Raw genomic sequence first — 22,289 nt, forward strand, 5'->3', positions numbered from 1 at the left:
AAAGCGTAGCAACATTTGAGCTAGATTTGTATCTTCTAGGCACACTTGGAACCCGGGCAGACCGGGTACTGTTTCTAGTACCTCCTAGCGTCTAGCCTAGCATGAATAACCCTTACTTTAATTCATAATTAATTCATAATAATGATTAATAATAATTAATTCCTAATAATTATTACATAAAAGCGTAATAGGTCCCATTTAAAAACTAAATTTAGTGTTGAGTTGTGTTTGTTTGATGATGTGAAACATTTAAGAGATGTCAATCATCCGCACCCTGGTGATGAAGGCCCCCAACGGGCCGCCACCTGGCGGTGCTCCTGGGGAGGACGTGTTCAAGCCGTGGCCGCAGGTGCCGGGGGCCAAGCCGAGGCGGTCAGCGGTGTAGATCCAGTGAGTTCCATCTGCGTGGTGGGCCGACGGTTCGAGCACGTAAGATCTGCCATCCAGAGATATGAAAGCCCTGCAGACACACGGAGGAGATGATCCATCTCTCTGAAAGGTTATTTTCTACGTATCCTGCAGCTGAAGCTCATTTCCATAAAGCTGAGGGGATCTTTATCAGGGAGTGTGTTGCTACCTCTAACAGATATGGCGCACATTCCCCCTCCAAAATGAGTTTTGCTGGAAAAAAGTGTGAGTTGAAGGCCCTGAGAGTGTAGATAAGTGCTGCTAACTTACTTCACTCCGGTGCAGGTGCTGAGGCTGACATCCGAGTTGGTGTGACGCTCCACCTTGCCGTGGTAGTAGCAGTTTGCCTGCAGGAAGCACGGGCAAAGAGAAGGTAGTAAGCGGGGAAGTACTCGGGACAGCATGCGTGAAACATGAGCTAATTAGCTGCAGGTGCAAGGTTAGCGTGAAGCATTAGCACGGCGCCACTGGTTTCCTATCAGGAGCTCCGCATGAGGCCCGCTTCCACTGACCCCCCCGTTAAGGAAGTGAATTCATCTTGTGTTTGTTTGTTGTAGCCGGCGGTGAGCGGGCGGGGAGGAAGTGGCTGGTTTGGAGTCAAAACAGACCGCTAACCATCACCACTACTTCTACTACGCGCACGACGTTGCAATCTGCATGGCACGCCAGTACTTTGCCATGTACACGTATTGCTTGCGTACCGTCCGTCCGTGGTGGAAAATACCCTTTATCAACTTGTTGGTATGATAAGTATTATCAACTGTTTATGCATCATATCTACAGTAGTCACATTTCATATTTGGAGGTGTTTGTAAAATCGCTAATGCTAATCGCTAGCACGCATATGGACTTTTCAATGTACAAGCCGTTGCCACATGGTGGTTGCAATTTCGCTGCTTCACTCTGGTTTTTCCTAGATTTTTCCTAGATGAAGTATTTTCAAGCATAAAAGTGGTTCAAATCCAATAAAAGCCAAATAAAAAGCATTGAAATGATGCTGTAAATGTAGTTTTCTACACTGGAGTAATGTTACTGTAATATTCTGAGACATACAAGCACCACATCGATGAAACAACAGGCTTTCATTGCACGTTTGAATGATCTCACAGCAAGAACAATAATACCTAATAAAAACACACGCCAAGCGAAAACTCATTTCTGAACCCCGACATCACTTCCTGTTCGTCTCTGGGGAATACATTCATAGTAACACACAAGCATGAGTCCTATTTATCGCTTATTTTTATCTTTTTTTGTTATTATGTCTACAATATTGGGTAATATGTGTGTAAAGGTGACTATAGGGGTGTTATAATGTCTAGAGGTCTCTAACAATGTTAAAAACTGCATTTATTGGGTGTAAACATGCATTAAATGAGAAAAGCCATTCATCCATTTTCTGTGCCGCTTAGCCTCACTGGGTCGCATGGATATGCTGGAGCCTATCCCAGTGGTACATATAGACAAACAACCATTCACACTCACATTCATACCTATGGACAATTTGGAGTGGCCAATTAACCTAACCTAATTGACCCAATTGAAGTAACCAGCTGCCACTTCAATATGGCTGAAAAAGAACAGGAAGTAGCAGAACGTATTTAATCCCACCCCTTAGTTCCCTTCCGGTGTTTCAATGTTAAACAGATAGATGACCCAACTAGGTGGTCTTTGTCTGCCTTTTATTTATAGCATGGCTGAATGTCATGAATGAGGTTTGGAAGCTAACCAAGAATGGCTTCTATATTTGGCCTCCATATTTGATCATATAAAAAGAGCCATTCTCCATCCTAGAAGAAGGTGCAAAGACAGGGCAGGTCGTTCTGGGTGAAATATGACATTTTAGTGTTTGGAGTGCGGAGGAGCTGAGGTGGATTTAGCTCACTATCGCCTCATGTTTCTTTGATGAGATCATGACGCTGATGTATTGATGAGAGAGATATGAATAGACTTTTTTTTTTTTTTTTTTTTAATTCTCCTCCGAAAATGCCCCTGCAGAAATAAATGAGATGGGGACGCGGCTAACGCCTTCATACTCGATATCCCCCGAGATTAATAACTAATACCCCCAGCTTGCTGCGGGTGTTAGCTTGTTTACCATTCCTGCGTTGACTTCATCCTAACACCCGCTCATTCATTTTCCCACTAGATAGCTTTTTGTTACAACATATGGCATTCATTTATATTGCATCATACGATATATGGCAGGGAGGACAAACACAGAGGGGGGGGGAAAGGGAGGCAGGGTTTTGTTTTTTTTTACTATGAGGACTAACTTCAAATTTTAGGAGCACACGCTGAAAATTTAGGGGGACACACTGAAATTAAGCTGCACGGCGGTCGAGTGGTTAGCCTCACAGCTAGAAGACCCGAGTTCAATTCCACCCTCGGCCATCTCTGTGTGGAGTTTGCATGTTTTCCTCCAACATTCCAAAAACATGCTAGGTTAATTGGCCACTCCAAATTGTGCATAGGTATGAATGTGAGTGTGAATGGTTGTTTGTCTATATGTGCCCTGTGATTGGCTGGCCACCAGTCCAGGGTGGACCCCGCCTCTCGCCCCAAAGACAGCTGGGATAGGCTCCAGTCTCCAATTTTCATTGTATTACTGAAAACACAAACAAGTTTTTGTTTATTTGTGTCAGCTCAAAATAAGATTTGTTTATTTATGATAGTGCTTTCAAATTCTAAATTAAATTCTAAATGCAAAAAGCCAATTTAGGAACATTCAGAAAGGATTATGATTATTATTAAAGATTTGCCTCAATGCACCTTTCCTTCATGAAATTTAATGAAAATACGTAAAAAAAGAGGCAATAGTTTCATCAAAATTGCAAAGTCAATGTTATTTTATATAAAGAATACATAGAATTTAATAATTATATGGCAGTAAATATTATTTATTACAATACTGTAACTATTAATTATAAATCCCACAGTTTTTGAACGTTTCATGTGATTTGTCCTACTTTTTTGACGGTCTTAGGACGCTCGTAATTGACAGCAAACTTTATTTGGAGATGGGACAAAAAGTCACATCCCAGCTGAGTATTTCAACTAAAAATTGTGTTTAACAGGAACAAGGACGAGCGAGAGAGAGCGAGAGAGAGAGAGAGAGGGGTGTTTGAATATTTCATGCAGTTTGACTTTTGAGGTGCACTTAGTCGCTCACTCGTTCCATGCTAACTCTCGTGTTTGGGGGTGTTTTTTTATATATATATATATATATATACATTATGAAAGAGCTAAGCCTGTTCCCGAAAAACTGCCGCACTTCTCTTACCTCGTCAGGTTTAAAAAAATAAATAAAATTAACTGCATCAAATATGAATTTGCTGGCAAAAATAGTTTCCGCTTTTTCAGCCATACGTGACAATGATGAATTCCAGCCCAGCTTTCAAAAAAGACGCTGAGGTAGGCCATAGATTCTAATCTTAAAGCCTTAATAATTAGAACAAAAAGTGGCTTACCATAGAATTGTGCGAGCCTGTGACTGCGGTGCCATCGTCCAGGTAATGGGTTTCTTTATAGTTACTTGCAAACAGGCCCCTGGAAAGGATGGGTACAAAAACACAACAAATGATCAGCAATGACTTGAAAAATCAATGACTGCTTTTTCAGCGCTGAAAGATAGTCAGATGTCTTTTTAAAAAGGCCGCACCGCCTCAAAGCACCGAGCAGCTTTGTGGCATCGACAAAGAAAACAGACAGTCGTGACATGTTTTTAAATCGTGCTCGATAAGCATTGGCGCTGTGGGTGAATCGTGATGAACTTATATACATACAAAGCGGCACAAAATCTTTGGCTGAGAATCAATAACGTGACCCACAGGTTAGCAAGAGATGCTATTCCAGTCTTCTATCTTCTATCTTGAAATGACAACAAATAAACACCATCATGGTGTTTCAATGCTTTTGGGCTTCACGCTTCCATAACTACTACTAGGGTCGAGGCTATGCTGGAGCCTATCCCAGGTGTCTTACACCCTGGACTGGTGGCCAGCCAATCCCAGGGCACATATAGACAAACAACCATTCACACTCACATTCATACCTATGGACAATTTGGAGTGGCTAATTAACCTAGCATGTTTTTGGAATGTGGGAGGAAACCGGAGTACCCGGAGAAAACCAAGCGGAGAATCGAACCAGGACTTCCCGATCTCCTGACTGTGTGGCCAACATGCTAACCACTCGGCCACTGAGTGGACAGAGGGCAGAGAGCGACTCTCACCTCCGGACATGCCCATATAAGGAAGCCCTCCTTTATGACATCACAAAAGAACAGTTTTGCAACGCCCTCTGAAACAGAGCATTTTCAGCTTTTCCAAACTTCTTTCAGGGCTCACTTCCAAATGCGCAAACCTCATTAACTGAAACTTTGGCATCATTTAACAGGAGAATACAACATTCTAACTCCATTTATAGGTCAGAAAAGTAAAAAAAGCATAATAGATCCCGTTTAAAAAGTCCAGGATAGACAGATTTGTAGTTTTCCAGGATGGTTTGCAATGCTAGCTACAGGGAATAGTTAGCAAACAAAATGACCGTGCTGTGTTGACAAATATAGACATCATACATCCAGTCCAAGCAAATCCAGACAGCTGGATTCTCTTACTGACCTCAGCGGCCGCCGCCGAGCCAGCTGGGAGTGTCAGCTACAACGCGGCCGGCCAGCCAGAGGATGGGGGTTATTTTGTTTGGGCGCCGCCACAGCATTGACTCATAAGTCTCATAAGCCCCGCCCCGCCGCTGCCAGAGAGCCGTTAAGAATCATGGCTGCCACGGAAAGATGCGTCCGCAACAAAAGACACAAGTACCGTGTACTTTGTTGGTTTCCCTGCTTGCCACTTTGGGAGACGGAAGCTCCAGATGTCCTCCAGATGTGACATGAAGGAGCAGTGAAGAAGTTCCAGTAGTTCCATAGTCCATCTGTATCTTTACACCAGCGTCTCACATCTCCTTTCCTGTTGTGGTGGAAGTAATGCCTGACCAGGATCTTACACCACGCTTGGAAAGATCTGATTGTGGGATTCCGAAGGTGGGCTGTGTTCTGTGTGAAATGCACATACGAGATCTACTGTAACAGCACTGACCCACCAGTTTTCCGACTTGGGAGGTAGTTTCGGAGCTGTAACAGAGGCGGGAGTATATTTAAAACCTGAGAAATTGTCTGTAAGTATTTAACTAAGAAAAGCACAGGGCAATATACCACCCATAGGTTCTGTATGAAATGCACTAGAGGTACTATTGGAGCGGTAACTGAAGCAGGACATCACCTGAAGGTAACTGTCATTGTCCGACAAGTTTATTACACGCTAGCGCTAACCTCGCTTCTAATTATCTGCAATGTTTGCATCGCTGTGTTTTGTGTGAAAGGCATCCATGAATAATTTGACATCTAAGATATCTCGTTGTCCTCCTTCATTGAGCAAAAATGAAAAACTGGATGATGGGATTCTGCTATCTCAGCAAAACCTGTCAATCGCCAACACCCTGCCACGGCTTTACCAACACCAGGATTGATTTAGCATTTCATCTAAACACCGTGCGAATCGGCTTTGGGTGAAAACTCGACAAATCTGAAACCTGACTTTCATGTGGGTCCAACTGTCGTCTGGTTCCTATACCGGAACATGACACAGTGACACACTTTTAGGATCAGATCTTTGGAAACAAGAAGCAAACATTAGCTTATGAGAAAAGGAGCCAAGAGCATCGGGAGGAAATAAGCGTTCCCAGCAGGAAGCATTGCCAGGTGGTGAAAAGACGGCTAGAAAAAGAGTCTTGGGGGGGCTGATATCAGCGGATACAAGAGAGAGCGTAGTTGAGGTAGGACCCTTGGAGCAATTTGCTTACAATAAAACGAGGTCGACTTTTGTTAATTGACTTTTAGTGCATTAACACTAAAGACTCCATTACTCTTGCGGCAACGTAAACGGCTGCGCTGATTTCCGGGGGCTGCATTAGATCCAGACACCGTAACGACCCCCCGGGACTCGTGGACACGTTTTGTGTGACTATGATAAATGTGAGGGTGTTGTGCCGCCTGGGACAAAGTTCACAGATCAAAACGATGAAATCATTTAAGAGTTCTCGTAAAAGGCAATTTTGGACATCTAATTAGTGCATTAAAGGTCATCGGAGAGACTTTTTATGGTCAAGTGGGATTGTTGCACACCTGAGAGTATGCTGACCCGCTTCTCGGGTTTGGGTATTATGTTTCCAGAAGCGACGGGAAGTGATTCAGTCTTGCTGGCTGTGACTCGCCTGGCATGGAGATCCAGACTGCGACTAAAAATATGACACATTGATGGTGAATTTTACATGTTCGGTATTGAGTTGTCCCTTATTAGGGTGGGAATGAAATATAAACTGTGAAATGTGTACTTAATTGACGACAGCTTGTCACAGTCTAAGTCGATCAATGCCAGCGTTTTTTTGCCGTTAGCTCCAAAGTAGTTTTAATATTGCTGGGAGTTAGATACACCTCTTCTTCTTCTTCTTTATCTTTGGGCTTTTCCCACAGCCAATCAATCTCCTCCGTCCAACCCTGTCTCTCTGACACCAACTGCCCTCAAGTCCTCCTTCACTGTTCTCCTTCAAATGTACCTCTCCTCTGGACATGTCCCAACCATCTCAGTCTGGCCTAAAGGACTTTATCTCCAAGGCCTCTAACATGTAATGTCCCTACTTCCTGATCCTATCCATCCTGGTCACTCCCAATGAGAACCTCAGCACTGTCTTTAGACCAAACAACATGGCCGGTCTCACCACAGTTTGTATACCTTTCCTTTCACTATCGCACACAACTACAAGATGCTCCTTGTTTCTTTTTCCAGAGGTTGAGAACCGTAAGCTTTTATTTGGCGGCGGTTTTCGATGTCCCCCCCCGTCCATTTTCTACATTTAAGTTAGGGGCCACTGTGCTCCTAGTAAAAAAAAACTAAGTCTGAAGCCCCGTGACATCAGGCAGGGCTACAGCCAGGAAGAATTCCCTGAGCTTTCCCTGTTCCAACTTCCACAAGGCATGTCGCACTCCAGCCAATTATTTTCATCCCAGAGACAAAAAAGAAGACACAGCAGATGTTTTTTGGGCTTGTGAGCCGTGAGGCATGTTCAGGAGAGACGCAGCGCTAAACACAAGTAGCTTCGCTTGTCGGGACAGACGGACTGGTTGTTATTCCTAACAGCCGCCTGCTGGTGCGGTCAGCGGGCCGGTCATTGGGCCGGTCAGCGGGCCAGTCAGCGGGCCGGTCGGCGGGCCGGTCAGCGGGCCGGTCATTGGGCCGGTCAGCGGGCCGGTCAGCGGGCCGGTCATTGGGCCGGTCAGCGGGCCGGTCAGGCACGATGGCCACTGGAGTCTGCGTCTATGTAATTATAGCGATGACTGTCACCTGGAGATTGATGCTCTTAAGCACGGGCATGCCCCTGGAAATCAATAAGGTGTCATCTCCGTGCAGCGTCTGCAGGATGGATGACTCCACGGGATCCCAATTACAGTCGACGCGGTGATGAATACCTCGCCTCAACAAAAGGATCTCGTAATTGGGAATCAGGAGAAAAGGGAGAAGCAACAATAAACACGCCTGAAGATGATGATTCAGTTGGTGGAGATCGAAGAAGGCAAGGTGGAGCTTCTCAATGGCTTTATTATCTCAACACTCGCTCAACAAGTTCAATTACAAACCAGCAAAACAGCGCAGACGCTTTCGTGTTATCCTACAAATCAGCCAATCATGGAGCTGACGTCACCAACTGTGGAAAAACACTTGGAAAAAGTCTTCAGTAGCCACTTTACTCTTTTCATGCTCAGTTCAGTTCCAGTCTATGTCTCCATTTAAGGCTGTTTGGTTTGTCACATCACGACATACTGCAAAAAACAATGCAGAGAGTCTACAGCATTTAACTAAGCGGAGACTGAAGACTACTTAGTCCAGCTCGTCCCAGTGGATCCCAAAGCATTCCCAGGCCAGTTGAAAAACATAGTCTCTCCAACGTGTCCCGGGTCTTCCCCAAGTCCTGCTCACGATTTGAACCAACCAGAGATGTGTTTGCCTGACGCACCTCATCTGGCTCCTCGCTATGAAAAGCAAAGGTTGGACTCTGAGTTCCTCCCAGATGACTGGGAGACCAGGTTCTTTTCACCTCATCTCTAAGGGGCTACAAACGTTTTCAGTCGATGTTGTTTGGTCTAGAGACAGTACCACTGGGGAAAAGACAGGAAGCAGAACTGGAAGTCGCAGATATGAGGATGCTGAGGTTCTCATTGGGAGTGACCAGGATGGATAGGATCAGGAAGGAGTACATCAGAGGGACATTCCATGTTAGAGGCCTTGGAGATAAAGTCCTTCAGGCCAGACTCAGATGGTTGGGACATGTGCAGAGGAGAGATAGTCCATATATTGGTAGAAGGACGCTGCCAGGTAGGAGGCGTAGAGGAAGACCAAAGAGGAGCTTTATGGATGTAGTGAAGGAGGACATGAGGGTAGTTGGCGTGATAGAGAATGTAAAAATTAAAAAGGCTGCATGGTTGACAAGTGGTTATGCGCAGGCCACACAACTAGGAGACCCAAGTTCGATTCCACCCTCGGCATTTTTCAAGCATTCGGTTAAAATCCCGTCTTCTCTTGGTTTCATAGACCCAATGTTGTGTATCGTCTCATCTTGTGACCCTTAGTCAATAATGAGCATAAAAAGATGTACATATATACAAAAAATATCCCTTTATAAATAAAATAATGCCCAATTCCAAGAAGTTTATTATTGTGTTTGGTGGTAATAAACAGAGATGCTCAGTGGTTGATGTTAGCAGTCGTTCGGCGTTGATGGACACAAGAAAGCCGTAAGAACTGAAATATGCTCCTTTCAGGTCAAGTGGAGTACGAAGCCAGGACATTTTAATTAGAAAAAGAAAAGGTTTCCAACAAGAGCGTGTATTCTATGTGGAGCTAATTATGCCCAATACCAAAGCACAGAACTCTCAGTCTCAGGAAACACTGGCCTTTGTTGCTGTGGATCACTGGAGGGGAGAATGCTTGTAGGTGGCAAGCCTCGCCTTTTTATCTCCCCCAGGATGAGCCGCTGCACGCTTCTTCTTTCCATGGGGGGGGGTCATGGGAGAGTCTGACGAGCACTGCCGTGTTGTTGCTTGACTGCTCTGTATGATTTATGCATGTTTGCACTGGAGTGTATGCACTCACGGCTTTGAGCGTGAGGGTGGTGGCTTCATGACAGATCATGTGACGCCTTCTCGGCTGTCAGCGAGCCTCAGAGCATTATTGGGAAATGAAAAATTATGTGAGGGGCATAAAAATGCAGAAGGGGGTCGCGTCGCAGTTGGAGTTACTTTGGCTTTCAATTGGAGATAGTCGTCCAATCAAACAGCGATCTGGTTTTTGTGGGCTATACAGAGGAAGGACGAGACATACGGAAACTATGAAATACTACAAAGTCAGGCAAAATCATCTGACACATTTGTAGGTTAAATAAAAGACAAATAAAGTAAAGTAAACATAAAAAGTACACATAACGCCATTCTGTTCCATTCATTCATTCATTTTCTACCACTTGCGTGGGTGCTGGAGCCTATCCCAGCTGTCTTCGGGTGAGAGGCGGGGTCCACCCTGAACTGGTGGCCAGCCAATCCCAGGGCACATATAGACAAACAACCATTCACACTCACATTCATACCTATGGACAATTAACCCTAACTTTAACCGGAGTACCCGGAGAGATGCCACGCATGCACGGGGAGAACATGCAAACTCCATACAGAGATGGCTGAGGGTGGAATCAAACTTGAGTTTCCTAGCTGTCAGGCCTGCATGCTGACCACTTGACCAATGTGCAGCCCTGTTTTTCCAACCAATCTTGTTGTGTTTATCAGTCATCTAAAAGTGTGTACCAAATTTCGAGCTAATTTAAGCATGTGACAAATCAGTCTAACGATATAATTTGGGGGTTTTAATAACAGCCCCACCTTGTGGTGTGTTTGTCAGAAAAACAAATAGCACAGGCAACACAGTCGGGGTGCGTGTATTGACACGTTTTCAGCCTTTTGTGCAAATAAATTGGGAAGCAGAAGAGTTGTCTTCCATAAACAAATAAACATTGTCATGCAAATGATTTGCCATTATGTTTAGCAAAGAGCCGGGGTATGCATTTATATTCATTGCGACTAACGAGCAGCCAGGGAGCTTCAAACAATCAAAGCCAATCATTTTTTTGTGTTGTGGTTACAAGGTAGGGAGGTAACATTTCAATTCATTAAAGCCGTCTGTCTTTCTTACCCACTTTGCACCGCCCCAAGGGGGGACTCAAACAATTACACAACAGGGAGGCACACATCCTCCCTTTTTGTTGATGGAAAAGTCCCATTTTGATGTATCGGGTGTACACTCTGAGTATTATTCTCGGAGGGGAGGAGAGAAATCTGTGCAGAAAAACAAGATAAGCGCGACAGTGAGGGGAAAAAAATGTTGAAAAAAAGCAGAACATGCATGATTCTAATCAAATAATTAATATCCACTTCATGAGGGAAATGCATGACTCCAACCTTAATGTCCATTCATCTCCATCAGCTTCCATTAAAATTGGATTTGGAGCTGAAAAAAGAGCTTTTATGATGGCTGCTTTCAATCAGCCGTCACCAACAACGCCTGGGAGCTCATCCATCATCCCCGCTTCATTTAATTGGAAGGAATACTACACAGGAAGTGGAAAATAAACCACTGCGTGTAAACACCCCTTCATCCAGGCAGAGAGAAGCTACTGGCTAATTAGCATAGCTTAGCATAAAGAGGCTGATTACTGTGACTTCCTGGTTGCCGGATAACGGCGACGCTGAGAGAATATCATGAACGTTCTTGTCCTTGGAAATAATGAAATGTTCTTCCAGGGGCTGGATGCTTTATTCATACTTGAACCGCTTTAGACTGAAACGCGTTCAACGGCAGACTCTTAATGGACCTTTTTGGTGAAGTATTCATGATTAAATCGCTGCCATCATTCATTCATGATAACGTCCTAAAGTCATTGAATGCATCTTTCAAGAGGTTAGCTTTTCATACTCAATCCAGGCCTGTATTCTTTCATTCAACATGTATTGTTTGGATTTGATCTATTATAAATCAACTAAGGCAGACACGTTGAGAGGGCGGAGACTTCCACCAAAGATGAACCATCCTAATTTGGATTGTCCGTCGTCAAACACGTTTGGATTTTGTAAAAATGTGTGCTTCTGCATTCTAGAAATTCCGATTGCATTCCCAGTGCATTCCAAATGGATAATTTCTCATGCTAAAAACATTCAAGGTGGGTTTGAAGTGGAAAAATATCAGATGGGATCCAAAAGGTGTTCAAACTTCACTCCAAATGCAGTATTGTCATGGCATTCGGAAGAAAAACTGTCGCATTATTCACATCACATCATACAGTCAAGGGAAAAAGGAGCCAAGTTAACCAACTCCACCACTGCTATAGAGTGGTATAAGGGTATCATCTCCATAATCCATAATCCATAATCTCCAGTGTAGTTATTGTAAATTCATCCATACATTACGGCACTGTGTTTCATCCCGTTTGTGTAGCGAAACATGGATGGCGAGCTAAGCGAAGGAGGCCCAGAGGTTGGATTGGATGAATACCTGCTCCCTCGGTGCTAATAGGAGGCCGCTGCCCGGCAACCGACCTGAACGCTTCCATCCCCCCCCCCCCCCGGATCGTACCTTTCGCAGTTCATTGCTACAACAAAGACTGAATAGACTAACCTTTGAAAAGTATGATGAACATGACATGCTCCTATAGATTCGTGTAAATAGCGCTGACTCAATGGCCATTCAAGCACTCATTATACCTTTTAGCACTTAAAGGGGACCTATTATACTTTTTCCACTTTTCTGACCTATAAATGTACTTAGAATTTTATATTCTCGTGTTAAACGACGCCAAAGTCTCAGATCATGAGGTTTGTGCATTTGGGAGTGAGACCTGAAAGAAGTTTGGGATGGCTCTGAATGCTTGGTTTAAGAGAGTTGTCCGAACACTGGCTCTCTGTGACATCAGTGTGCTCAGCTTCCTTATATGGGCATGCAGATATGCTGTCTGCCCTCCCCCAAGCTCTGCTTCGCTGCTTATGGTGCTTGCAGTGTCCGTTATTTGTTTATCATTCCTAACAAGGCAAACATCAGACACAAGTGGTTGGGGTTCCTGATTCCCTTCCAGCAAAAGATATTTGAATCCGTCAACGGCATTTCACACTGGACTGTTTTGTGAACATGGGCCAGTATGGAGCTGGACTAGCCTACAAAAGCCAGACAGACACCTTTTCAACGTTATTTGGTCGTGTGGCAGAGTCAGAAGAGCAAGCAGTAAATAACAATTTATCGGTGTTCTAACTGTGTTTATTTTGTGTAAATCACGGAGCAAAAGCACTCGTTTGTGTAGCATTATAGAGTGTGCAAACAGGGACCGGGGTGCAAAACCAACATAATCAGACCGCTTTGGAAATCCAAGGAAATCCAGCTAGAATAGGTGCAGATTCTGGAAGCTCTAGAAAGCTTTCTGTGTGGGTTATTGAGTGTAGCTGCTCTATAGGAGTCCACAACTCAATACAAAGGGCTGAAAAATGAGCATAATAGGTTCCCTTTAATACTTTACATGCTCAATTTTGCATATTTTTTGGTATTAATTGTGATTATGGCTTTATGAACAGTATATATTTAACTATTCGATATAGTATGGCATTAACTGTATCATGGTTACTCCCTCACCGAGTCTTACCTAATATCTTCCGAGACTGGTCCAATATTTTAACTAGTTTGTTATTAATTGCAACTATAACTAAGTACTTGTAACAAGAAAGTACACTTTTAACAAATAAAATGGTGTCTGCTTCCATTTTGGAGCCAATTAAGCGACGTAAATGTGGTCCAAAAGGTTTTACACGGGTATCTTGCAGGTTTTTTTGGCCTTTGTGAGCTCACTTGAAGGCTAGCTGTGGTGGAACCGTGGAAACTAAGACTAAACAACACCACTTCAAATGGCAACACTTATGAGCTTTCACTCGTCCAAGCCTCTCCTAATTAATTGGAGACCACAGCTGCGGTGGAGTGGCGAGTCCACCTTATTAAGTGCTGCTCTAAGCACCAAAATAATTGGGAGCTTCTGAGAAGGTAATTCAAAAGAGTGTCTTCCAAAAAAAAGGGAAAAAAATCCTTTTTGAAGGGGGTAGTTAAAAGAACGAGGGCCTAGATGGACACTAGATTGCTCTTTGAGGCTAACGAAGTACGGCAGCCGGCAGGCTAGCGTGGAGGTACAAAGGCCAGGCTTAGCATCCTTCAGTGTCCTTCAGTCACTGTGGAAGCTTTGACTGATGTGAACGAGTGCTTCTAAATCATCACCGTATTCAACGATATAAAACTGAATTAAATCAAAAAAACATTTGAAGACGCCATCACTTCCCCCCAAAACAGAAAAAATGTCAATAAAGGAAAACACACTTGGACTTCTTCATTACTGATCTGAAGTCTCATGAGAGCCGTTAAAAACCGACATGACACATATGAAATACTTATTATATCAAAGACCTCATTGTTGGTTTTCGAGATCTGCTATTTTGTCTTCTCAAGTGACAAACCACCGCCTATCTCCACCTGGGCTCCACCAACTGTACTGAGACCAGCCATGATGTTTGGTCTACTGAAGAAACGACAGAACCGGAGGTAGCAGAGATGAGGATGCTGAGGTTCTTATTGGGAGTGACCAGGATGGATAGGATCAGGACGGAGTACATCAGAGGGACATTCCATGTTAGAGGCCTTGGAGATAAAGTCCTTCAGGCCAGACTGAGATGGTTGGGACATGTCCAGAGGAGAGATAGTCAATATATTGACCAGTAGAAGGATGCTGCCAGGTAGGAGGCGTAGAGGAAGACCAAAGAGGAGCTTTATGGATGTAGTGAAGGAGGACATGAGGGTGGCCGAGGGTGGAATTGAACTCAGGTCTCTTAGCTGTGAGGTCTGTGCGCTAACCACTCGTCCACCGTGCAGCCCAGGACGATCATCTTGATCCACGAAAGTAAATATAATGCATTCTTTGGCCCAAGTCTCAAATTAAGATGCTAAATTTCTACTTCACAAAAAAACCCTCACCCTGAGGCCCCCTAAAAATGTTCCACTTTTTACCCTAAAGTCCCAAAACAGTCCCTATCATAAAATTGTTATTAAACTGCAACGGCTGTTAAGCTGGGCAAGGCGAGACCATCTAATGAGCAAACAGGAAGTGGTCATCCTTCCAGACTAAACCCATGAACTTCCTGGTCCCGGCTCAGTTGATGAGGAGGTTTTACCTGGGATCCTTTAAAACAATCCATGTGTGACTCTGAAGTAGAAGTAGAGCACAATAAAACCATACTTATTTGTTCGGCATCATTGGACGCTTCCCCAGAGGAAAGGAAGTTTCAGGAGAACAACATCTTCATGCAGAGAAGCAACAGCATCCAGGAGGAGATAACAGGATCAAATACGATCCGTAATATACAAAGCTGAGTCTGGATCGGACTTTTAAAAGGGGATCGTCGCTCGGGAAGCATCCTCCGTCCAGGGAAAATGTCAGATGAAGTGTTTGTGTGCGTTGGAGTCCTCTTATCTGGCAGCCACAAAAGACAAAGCAGATGGATGGTCCACCCTCCAGGCCCTGTTAAGCTTCAGACTAAACTTGATGAGCACAAGAGTCCAAACCAACAGCCTCGGGCCCGCCAAGTCCCTGTGCGCTGATCCTGCGGTCCATTAGAAAAGGAAATATGGACGGGGAACATCGTTCTGCCTGCTCAACTCCATCGGCCCTGGGGGTCCCAGGAGGTCCCAGGAGGTCCCAGGAGCAGCTTGGCCAAGAAGAACCATGATGCCCGGTGGGTAGTGGGTTCAAGCTCTGCTGCTGGACCCCATTTGAGTGTCACTCAACGGGAAACAAAAGCACCTCTAGCAAAAAACATCAATCTGGGAAAAAGCAAATGGAGTGAGGTTCCCCCAAACTGGTGAAGTTAGCGCATCAATATGTTTGATTCCCTACAAGACTTTTATTTCAATATTCCAATTCCATACAACGCAAACTGGTGGACCCGCGATTGGCTGGGGACCAGTATAGGGTGTACGCCGACTCTTGGCCAAAGACAGCTGGGATAGGCTCTAGCATACCCGCAACCCTAGTGAGGAAGTGGTACATAAAATGGATCAACGGATGGACAAACGTGTTATAATATAAATTTAACACGGTTCCACTCAGTTAATTCTGTTAATTAGAATGCATTTTTTAATGATTGCAATACTGTATACACGCCAAACAACTATTTTAAATGGAGGGAGGTTCACCAGGCTGACAAAGTTAGCTAGCGTGCATCTCTAGCATACAACATCTTATAGACTTCCAACACAAACTGGTGTACAGTAAATTGAACGGGGTATAAACTGGTATAAAGTGAATGGAGTGAGGTTCCAAAAGGCGGAAAAGTTAGCACATCAATATATCCCAAAATTACTTTAAAAATATACATTATTATTGCAAACACACGTTTCACGTTTCACACGTTTTCCTGCACAAATTTGTCAAGAAGAAGCAGCAAGATAGAGTTCCTTTCTTGGAGTTGGCGTGAGAATGTCCTTGTGAAGAGATTTAAGGACACACAGTGCATATAAGGATACAAAAACGCTACAGTACAGCAGAACATGTCCCTGTAAGTCCTGCATGGAAGTATGAAGTGAAGTGGTATACGCTGTGTATATCTGCATATATCTTTCATTTACTTCAAAACCCTGTATGACAGTATTTAGTTTAGGATCTGCAGAAGCTGCTGAATGGTCAAGCCCCGGTAGGCAGCGTGAAAATAAAAGCCTTGGGTTATGATCAAGCAGATGCAGGTACTCACAGCGGCAGAGAAAAGGGCTCTGTGTAATTCCTGGGAAGTAAGAGGAAGAGGAAAGATCTAGGTGACATCCGCAACAACTGGATTGTTTTAGAGAATAGTTTTTGAGGATGTTAGCTGGTGCTCCGGTGTCCGGGATGCAGCCCTCGTGTATTCATATTACTCCAAAGTGTTGCGGTTTTGTACTAGTCACCAAGTCAATGACGAGTGACCTAAAATGTATTTTGCATGTGGACAAAAGGCCGCAACAGACGACATTTTAACAACCCCCCCGTGGAAACCATGAACGCACGTCTGGGCGACAAAACGTGAACGCAACCTTCAAGTCAGCGATGCCAAAATGTCCCCCAGCTGTGCAGAGCAGAGGAAAAAGTGTTATTTCCCTTCTGTATGGCGTCCAAAGGAGCTCAAGCGTAAAAGTGCGGTCGCCGCCGTTGAAAGCTTTCCTCCCCGAGTCTGCAGGTGGGAATTACACAGAGCGACCACACGGGGGGATACGCATGGGAATGCTACGCCTCTTCCAGGTTGCATTAGGAACATATTGCACCATCCAAAAACTTCCAAACTCCGCCAAACTTTGTGTGGCTGTGCAAAGATGACAACTTGTCCCATGAGACAAAAAAAAAAACCAGGTCAGCGTTGACAAGCGCTAACAAAGCCCGCCTCAGCTGTGCCAATCAACCAATCCTGAAGGTCTTATTATGTTTGCATAGGAAAGCATCCTGACACACTTTAACGCTCCCAGGATGAATACACACACACACGCACACACACACACACAGCATTAGGAGTCCAAACTTACTCGTTTTTGTCCACGGCCAACAGCAGCCGCTCACCTTCCGCCTCAATCAGCAGCTTCAATGACGGAGGGTGAGTCTGGGAAGCGACACATGAGGCGGATTAGTTCTGGATGGTCTGGATTGTGCGGCGCCGCTAACGGCGCTCCGAGGAAAGGGCTCTGAATTTTAAGTATCAATCAGCGACGAAGAGCACCGACTTCCTATCAGGCATCTCGGCCGCCATCGCACTCCAGGATTCATGTAGCATAGAATATCTCAATGCTAGTGCTAACGCTAACAGGTAGCTATTCTTTAGCACAAAACAAGAAGCCAAACTGCTGTCATCCTTGTTACTGATAAAAAGTTAAAAAGTATTCCAGGAAAGTCACTCAAAATCAATACTATCCTTGCTTAGACGAGTTTTGACAGGTGGAGAGCCCCCCCCCCCGAACCATGTATATTATTCCTAATCAGTATCTTTTTATAAAGATAATCAACCGTACAATAAAGAAAAATAAACTCAATATTGACATATATTGACATCCATGTTTGTTTTCCTCCCCTCTCTCTCAGGCTGGATGACAAGAGACGTCACTGTTCATCTGTCTCAACACATGCGTTGGTTCAATAGCGGAATGAACCCTAAAAATGAACAAAAATACAAATCTAAGGTGTTCAGAAAAGACGATATGAAATATAATTTGTGACTAGTCGTGTGCACCTTTAAGAAGCGGGGCCTGGGAAGTGATTCTGGTGCCGATTCTGGAAGATCTAGATCAGGGGTGGGCAAACTTTTTGACTCGTGGGCCGCGTTGAGTTAACAAAAATTGTCCAGGGGGGGCCGGAAAATATATTTAACACACACAATATTTGAAGTTTATAATTCTATTCTAACATTCTGCATTGAATTAGTTGTCTAATTTATTTGTAAAAGTGTCATACTATCAGCTGTGTGTCCCTTTTTTCAGGAGCACTTTAAACATCACACCACATCAAATTACGAAATTGAATTTTACTTTTTTGTGTGTTTTTTTTTAATCCGACTTGCAAGTCATGTTGCCAGCTTGTATGTTAAAAGTTGAGATACTGAGAAAGCAACTGGCGGGCCGGATTCAAACGCTTGGTGGGCCGCATGTGGCCCCCGGGCCGTAGTTTGCCCATCTAGAACAGGGGTCGGCAACCTTTACTATGAAAAGAGCCATTTCACCCACTTGCCCACTAAAGAAAAATAGCCTGGAGCCGCAAAACGTTGTATGTTTAAAACAACATTGGAGGGAAAAAAAAAGACGAGTTGGAGTACTCTTGCTAGTACTGGAGATAAACTTTTGTTTTTAAATGAGCTCTAATTTATTTTTTAGAATCGTCAAATAACTCATTAATAATAATTAATAACTCAAATAACTCAAAGTATTACTCATTTCCCTTCATGTTAACCTGTCAGAGAGAACTGGATAGCATCCTGTCTGCTCATTCAGTCACCAGTCAGAACTCAGTCAGGATGCATTCATGGTCTCACACAAAGTTGGATTTTTGTAAACTCATAACAAAGACGTGCATTTTCACCACACGGGTGCTAAAAAATATTCAAGCATTGCAAAGGGAGCCGCAACAAAGAGGCTGGAGAGCCACATGCGGCTCTGGAGCCGCGGGTTGCTGACCCCTGATCTAGAAGATCTGATCTAGAAGATTTTCTGTGCTGGTTATTGTGTGTAGCTGCTCTAAAGGATTCCACAACTTAATACAAAGTGCTGAAAAATGATCAAAATAGTTCCCCTTTAATATCGAATGCAAAATGGCGGAAAGTCACTTCTTGCGGTCGGGTCTGGAACCAATTAACTGCGATGAACAAAGGAATAGACGAGACTTGCTGGAATGTTTGAAGACACTTTCCCATGTTATTGAATGACAAACTGTCTCTAAACATTTGCCTGTGTCATATATTGGCGTTCAAGAGGGATTTTAGGGATCTTCAGCTGGAAGTGATTCTACTTTGGATGGATTTAAAGTACATTTTGTTGGCTCACAGCCAATAAAAAACCAATGTCAACGCTTATCAGCGTGAGTGCAGCCAAGCCGAGCAGAACAAATGTGGAGTATTTACGCTACGTGTGGCAAAGCGCACTTTCAAAATGTCATTAAATACGTTTATATATTTAAAGCCGCCACACAGATGACTGTGTTCTATTGATGCGTCCTCACCAAAGCTCCTCTTTGTCGTCTTTAGGAGGATTAGCTTTGGATCTGGTCTTCTCGACTCTGATCCCGCCACCGACTGGCTCACAATGCTCGTCTCTTTTCAATAAAGCGCCAACATGGCCGCTAGCGGCGCTCACGTGTAAAGTTCATTTCAGGTCAGCACGGACAAGAAGAAGCGCTCTGGGTTAAGTCATCCATCATTAAGTCACCCCCCCCCCCCCCTCGTCACCGCTCCACCATCAATGTACTGATCCTGAGTGGACATGGAAGCAGGACGCTGGAGATTCCAGACATTATCCTTGCGCAAGATTCCTGCAACTTGAGGGAAATATGCATATTCCTGCAATCTGTTTGGGCTTTTATTCAAATGAGCACTTAGGTTCACCTCGCCTAAACCGATCCCAGGGTTCCTTGGGATTTCACAGCTTTAGATAATATCCAGAACAGAAAATACTCTCACTGGATGTACGGGAAGATCTCCCTCATGGCTGCATGGCGTGTAGTCTGGAGTTAGGAAGTGACCTTTTAATGGTCTTCCAAAAGTAAAAACCATCATCTCCATCGTTTGGAGAGAAGATGCTAAAATGATTGCTTTTGCAGATTTTTATAATGTCATAGAAGAAAAACCTCCTTCCTCCTGGACATGATACCACCTCTGAAGGATCAGATCACCCCATGTACACGCCCACCAGCAGGCTTTGCTACACATCTTAAAATACATCAGGTGGGAGCTGTAAGTTTGGTTTTTCTTACGCTTACTTCCAGTCCTCCACTGTGGGACATCAGTATTTCAATTTTGACCAGAAGATGATGGTACCAACTTGCGGTTTTTCCTCACCTGGGACTGAAGCTGGTGGATTGGTTTCCAGTCTTTCCCGGAGAGCTGAAGAGGGACCGTGGTCCCGTATGGTTTCTGCTTTGCGGTGGGTCTGGGTTGAACGGTGGAACTCCCTGTGAAGAAAGCACAAAGTTCAAATCTTCTCCCAATCCTTCTTGCAGAGAATAACCACGCCTAAGAACGCAGATCTTCAGTTGTTTCTCTTTTCATGCTTTTCAATCAAACACACTCTGACATGTTGGTGTCAGAAGTGGGATCGGTTTCAGATAGTGTCCAGACCTTGGGACTGGTTTTTCCCAGACATTAGAGAAGAGTTTTTGAGGATGTTAGCTGGTTCTCCGGTGTCCGGGATGCATTGCTGGGATTAGTTTTGTCACTAACAGGCTTTTCTCCTGTTTTCCTCTGAAGTGATAACCGGGCCTCCAAAACGGTAACTATTTGTGGAACGCTATCCCAAATCCAATATATTCATCCAGAAATAAAACTCCCACCGTGTCCTACTTCCAAGTGAGACAGACAGTGATCGGCATCGAACTCAGTGACGGCTACAGTTCAAAAAGACAAAAGCAGCAGGGGTGGTTAGCATCGTTAGCTCCTGCGTAAACACTAAAATTCCCAGGTTGGTCTCCATCAAACCTTTCCAAGTGTGATTGCTATTCCGTCCACAAATTCCCTGAACGCGGGAATGATGGAGCCGACAGCAAGGAGAATGAAAAATAGATATTCCTTTGCTTTTTAATGATACTTCATCTAAAAGGTTTGAGGCAAGTTGGGTCAAGGCCTGTCAGTAGATTATCCTTGCTAATAAGCAATGGCTCAGCGGGGGGTGGCGGGGGGGGGGGGGGGTGTTGACACAGCACCGTCACCTTCTGCAAATTTTTCATTACAAATAAGAACACGGTTCAAAGTTTTTCCCGTCTAGTCTCCCATGACTCACTCGGCTTAATTGCTGAGTCTGCGTATTTTCCAGCATTAATAACCCCACCACCCTCCACCCCCCAACCCCCCCAACCCCCCCGATGAGCTTTGTTGGGGAGCAAAATAAAGAACCGTTCTGGAGTTCATCACAGTGACACACCGGCTGATAGTGCGGATCCAGAGGTGAACATCTGGGCAGACTTCATCCAGCTGGAGGATGGTGATGAGAAGCAGGCGCCCTCCACCCTCCACCCCCACCCCCGCCCCCGCCTCCCAATGAGGATGGCATCCTCCCCACCCCCACCCTCCCCGCACACAAAAACAAAAGGATCATTAGCTTGAGGACTTGGATGAACACAGCAAAGAGGTGGAGTCCTGGTGGAGTCCTGGTGGAGTCCTGGTGGAGTCCTGGTGGAGTCCTGGTGGTGGTCCCAGCCAGGCCAAAGTACACTCCATAATACCCTTTTTGACAATTAAATATGAGGTTTTTAGTCTGTAAAAAAAGTTTGCAGCCTCATTTGTGCACCACATGCTGGAATGACGGGGCGCTATGGCAACACAACAACCACCAGGACTACCCTGGGGGGGGGGGTCATTTTATTTGCATGTTCAATAAAAAGGAGCTCCGGTTATGCAACCGTGAACACAAAGAGACCCCCGCTTCTATTAGATTAGACCTTCTATTAGACCTGGTTGCCAACATGCTAAGTGTAGACGTTGGATGTTAGCTACACCGGTAGTTCCCCCTCACTGTGCCAATACTGCTTCTCACAGGACCATCGATAAATTACTATTGCATTGAAAAATAGTCATATCATTCAAAATGACAGCACACGTTCATCTATAACCATGTCAAATGATTAGTGAAATGATTAATCAAATTAGTAATACCCTCAAAAACATGCCTATTTTTTCGGATGTTTTCTGATAGCTGTGTCTTCCAGCACAAGACGTGTGCGTTGATGTACAACAGAAGCAATTGCTTATTTTTAAGGATCCACTGTAAAAAATGCTAGCCAGGACGGGGCCCAATGCTTCAGCAAAAAAAGTTCTGAAATTGTGACCTGACCTGGGCGGGTCTGACCAGTCGTGTTTTGATTTAACTTTCACTACAGTTACACGCACCTACTGCACTATGCAGGCTTCCGGCATGCTTCAGGGTTCACCCTTAATCCCCCCTCACTTTGTTCCAAACAAACAAAAAAGTACTTTATGAAAACCCGCTAGC

At 44.4% G+C, this 22,289-nt stretch overlaps 1 protein-coding gene across 8 annotated transcripts in view; it reads right to left on the reverse strand.

The window, feature by feature from the left end:
- The window catches only part of LOC131109881 (disintegrin and metalloproteinase domain-containing protein 12-like), a 48,329-nt gene that overhangs the window by 20,791 nt on the left and 5,249 nt on the right, over positions 1–22,289 (reverse strand). For 6 of the 8 annotated variants that reach the window (XR_009120798.1, XM_058062343.1, XM_058062342.1 and 3 more), the window contains exons 2-6: positions 20,144–20,256; positions 17,133–17,206; positions 3,879–3,957; positions 679–755; positions 274–460 (exon numbers count right to left, since the gene is read on the reverse strand). Coding sequence is in view for 7 of the 8 variants with exons in the window: in XM_058062343.1 (XP_057918326.1) it covers positions 274–460; positions 679–755; positions 3,879–3,957; positions 17,133–17,206; positions 20,144–20,256 (530 nt within the window). In the remaining variant the exon portion in view is untranslated. Of the gene's footprint in view, positions 1–273; positions 461–678; positions 756–3,878; positions 3,958–17,132; positions 17,207–20,143; positions 20,257–20,422; positions 20,662–22,289 lie in introns of those variants that run through there. The other 2 variants (XM_058062339.1, XM_058062344.1) reach the window with 2 other exon arrangements.

The sequence above is a fragment of the Doryrhamphus excisus genome, chromosome 22, assembly GCF_030265055.1.
Source record: "Doryrhamphus excisus isolate RoL2022-K1 chromosome 22, RoL_Dexc_1.0, whole genome shotgun sequence".
Taxonomy (NCBI): Eukaryota; Metazoa; Chordata; class Actinopteri; order Syngnathiformes; family Syngnathidae; genus Doryrhamphus; species Doryrhamphus excisus.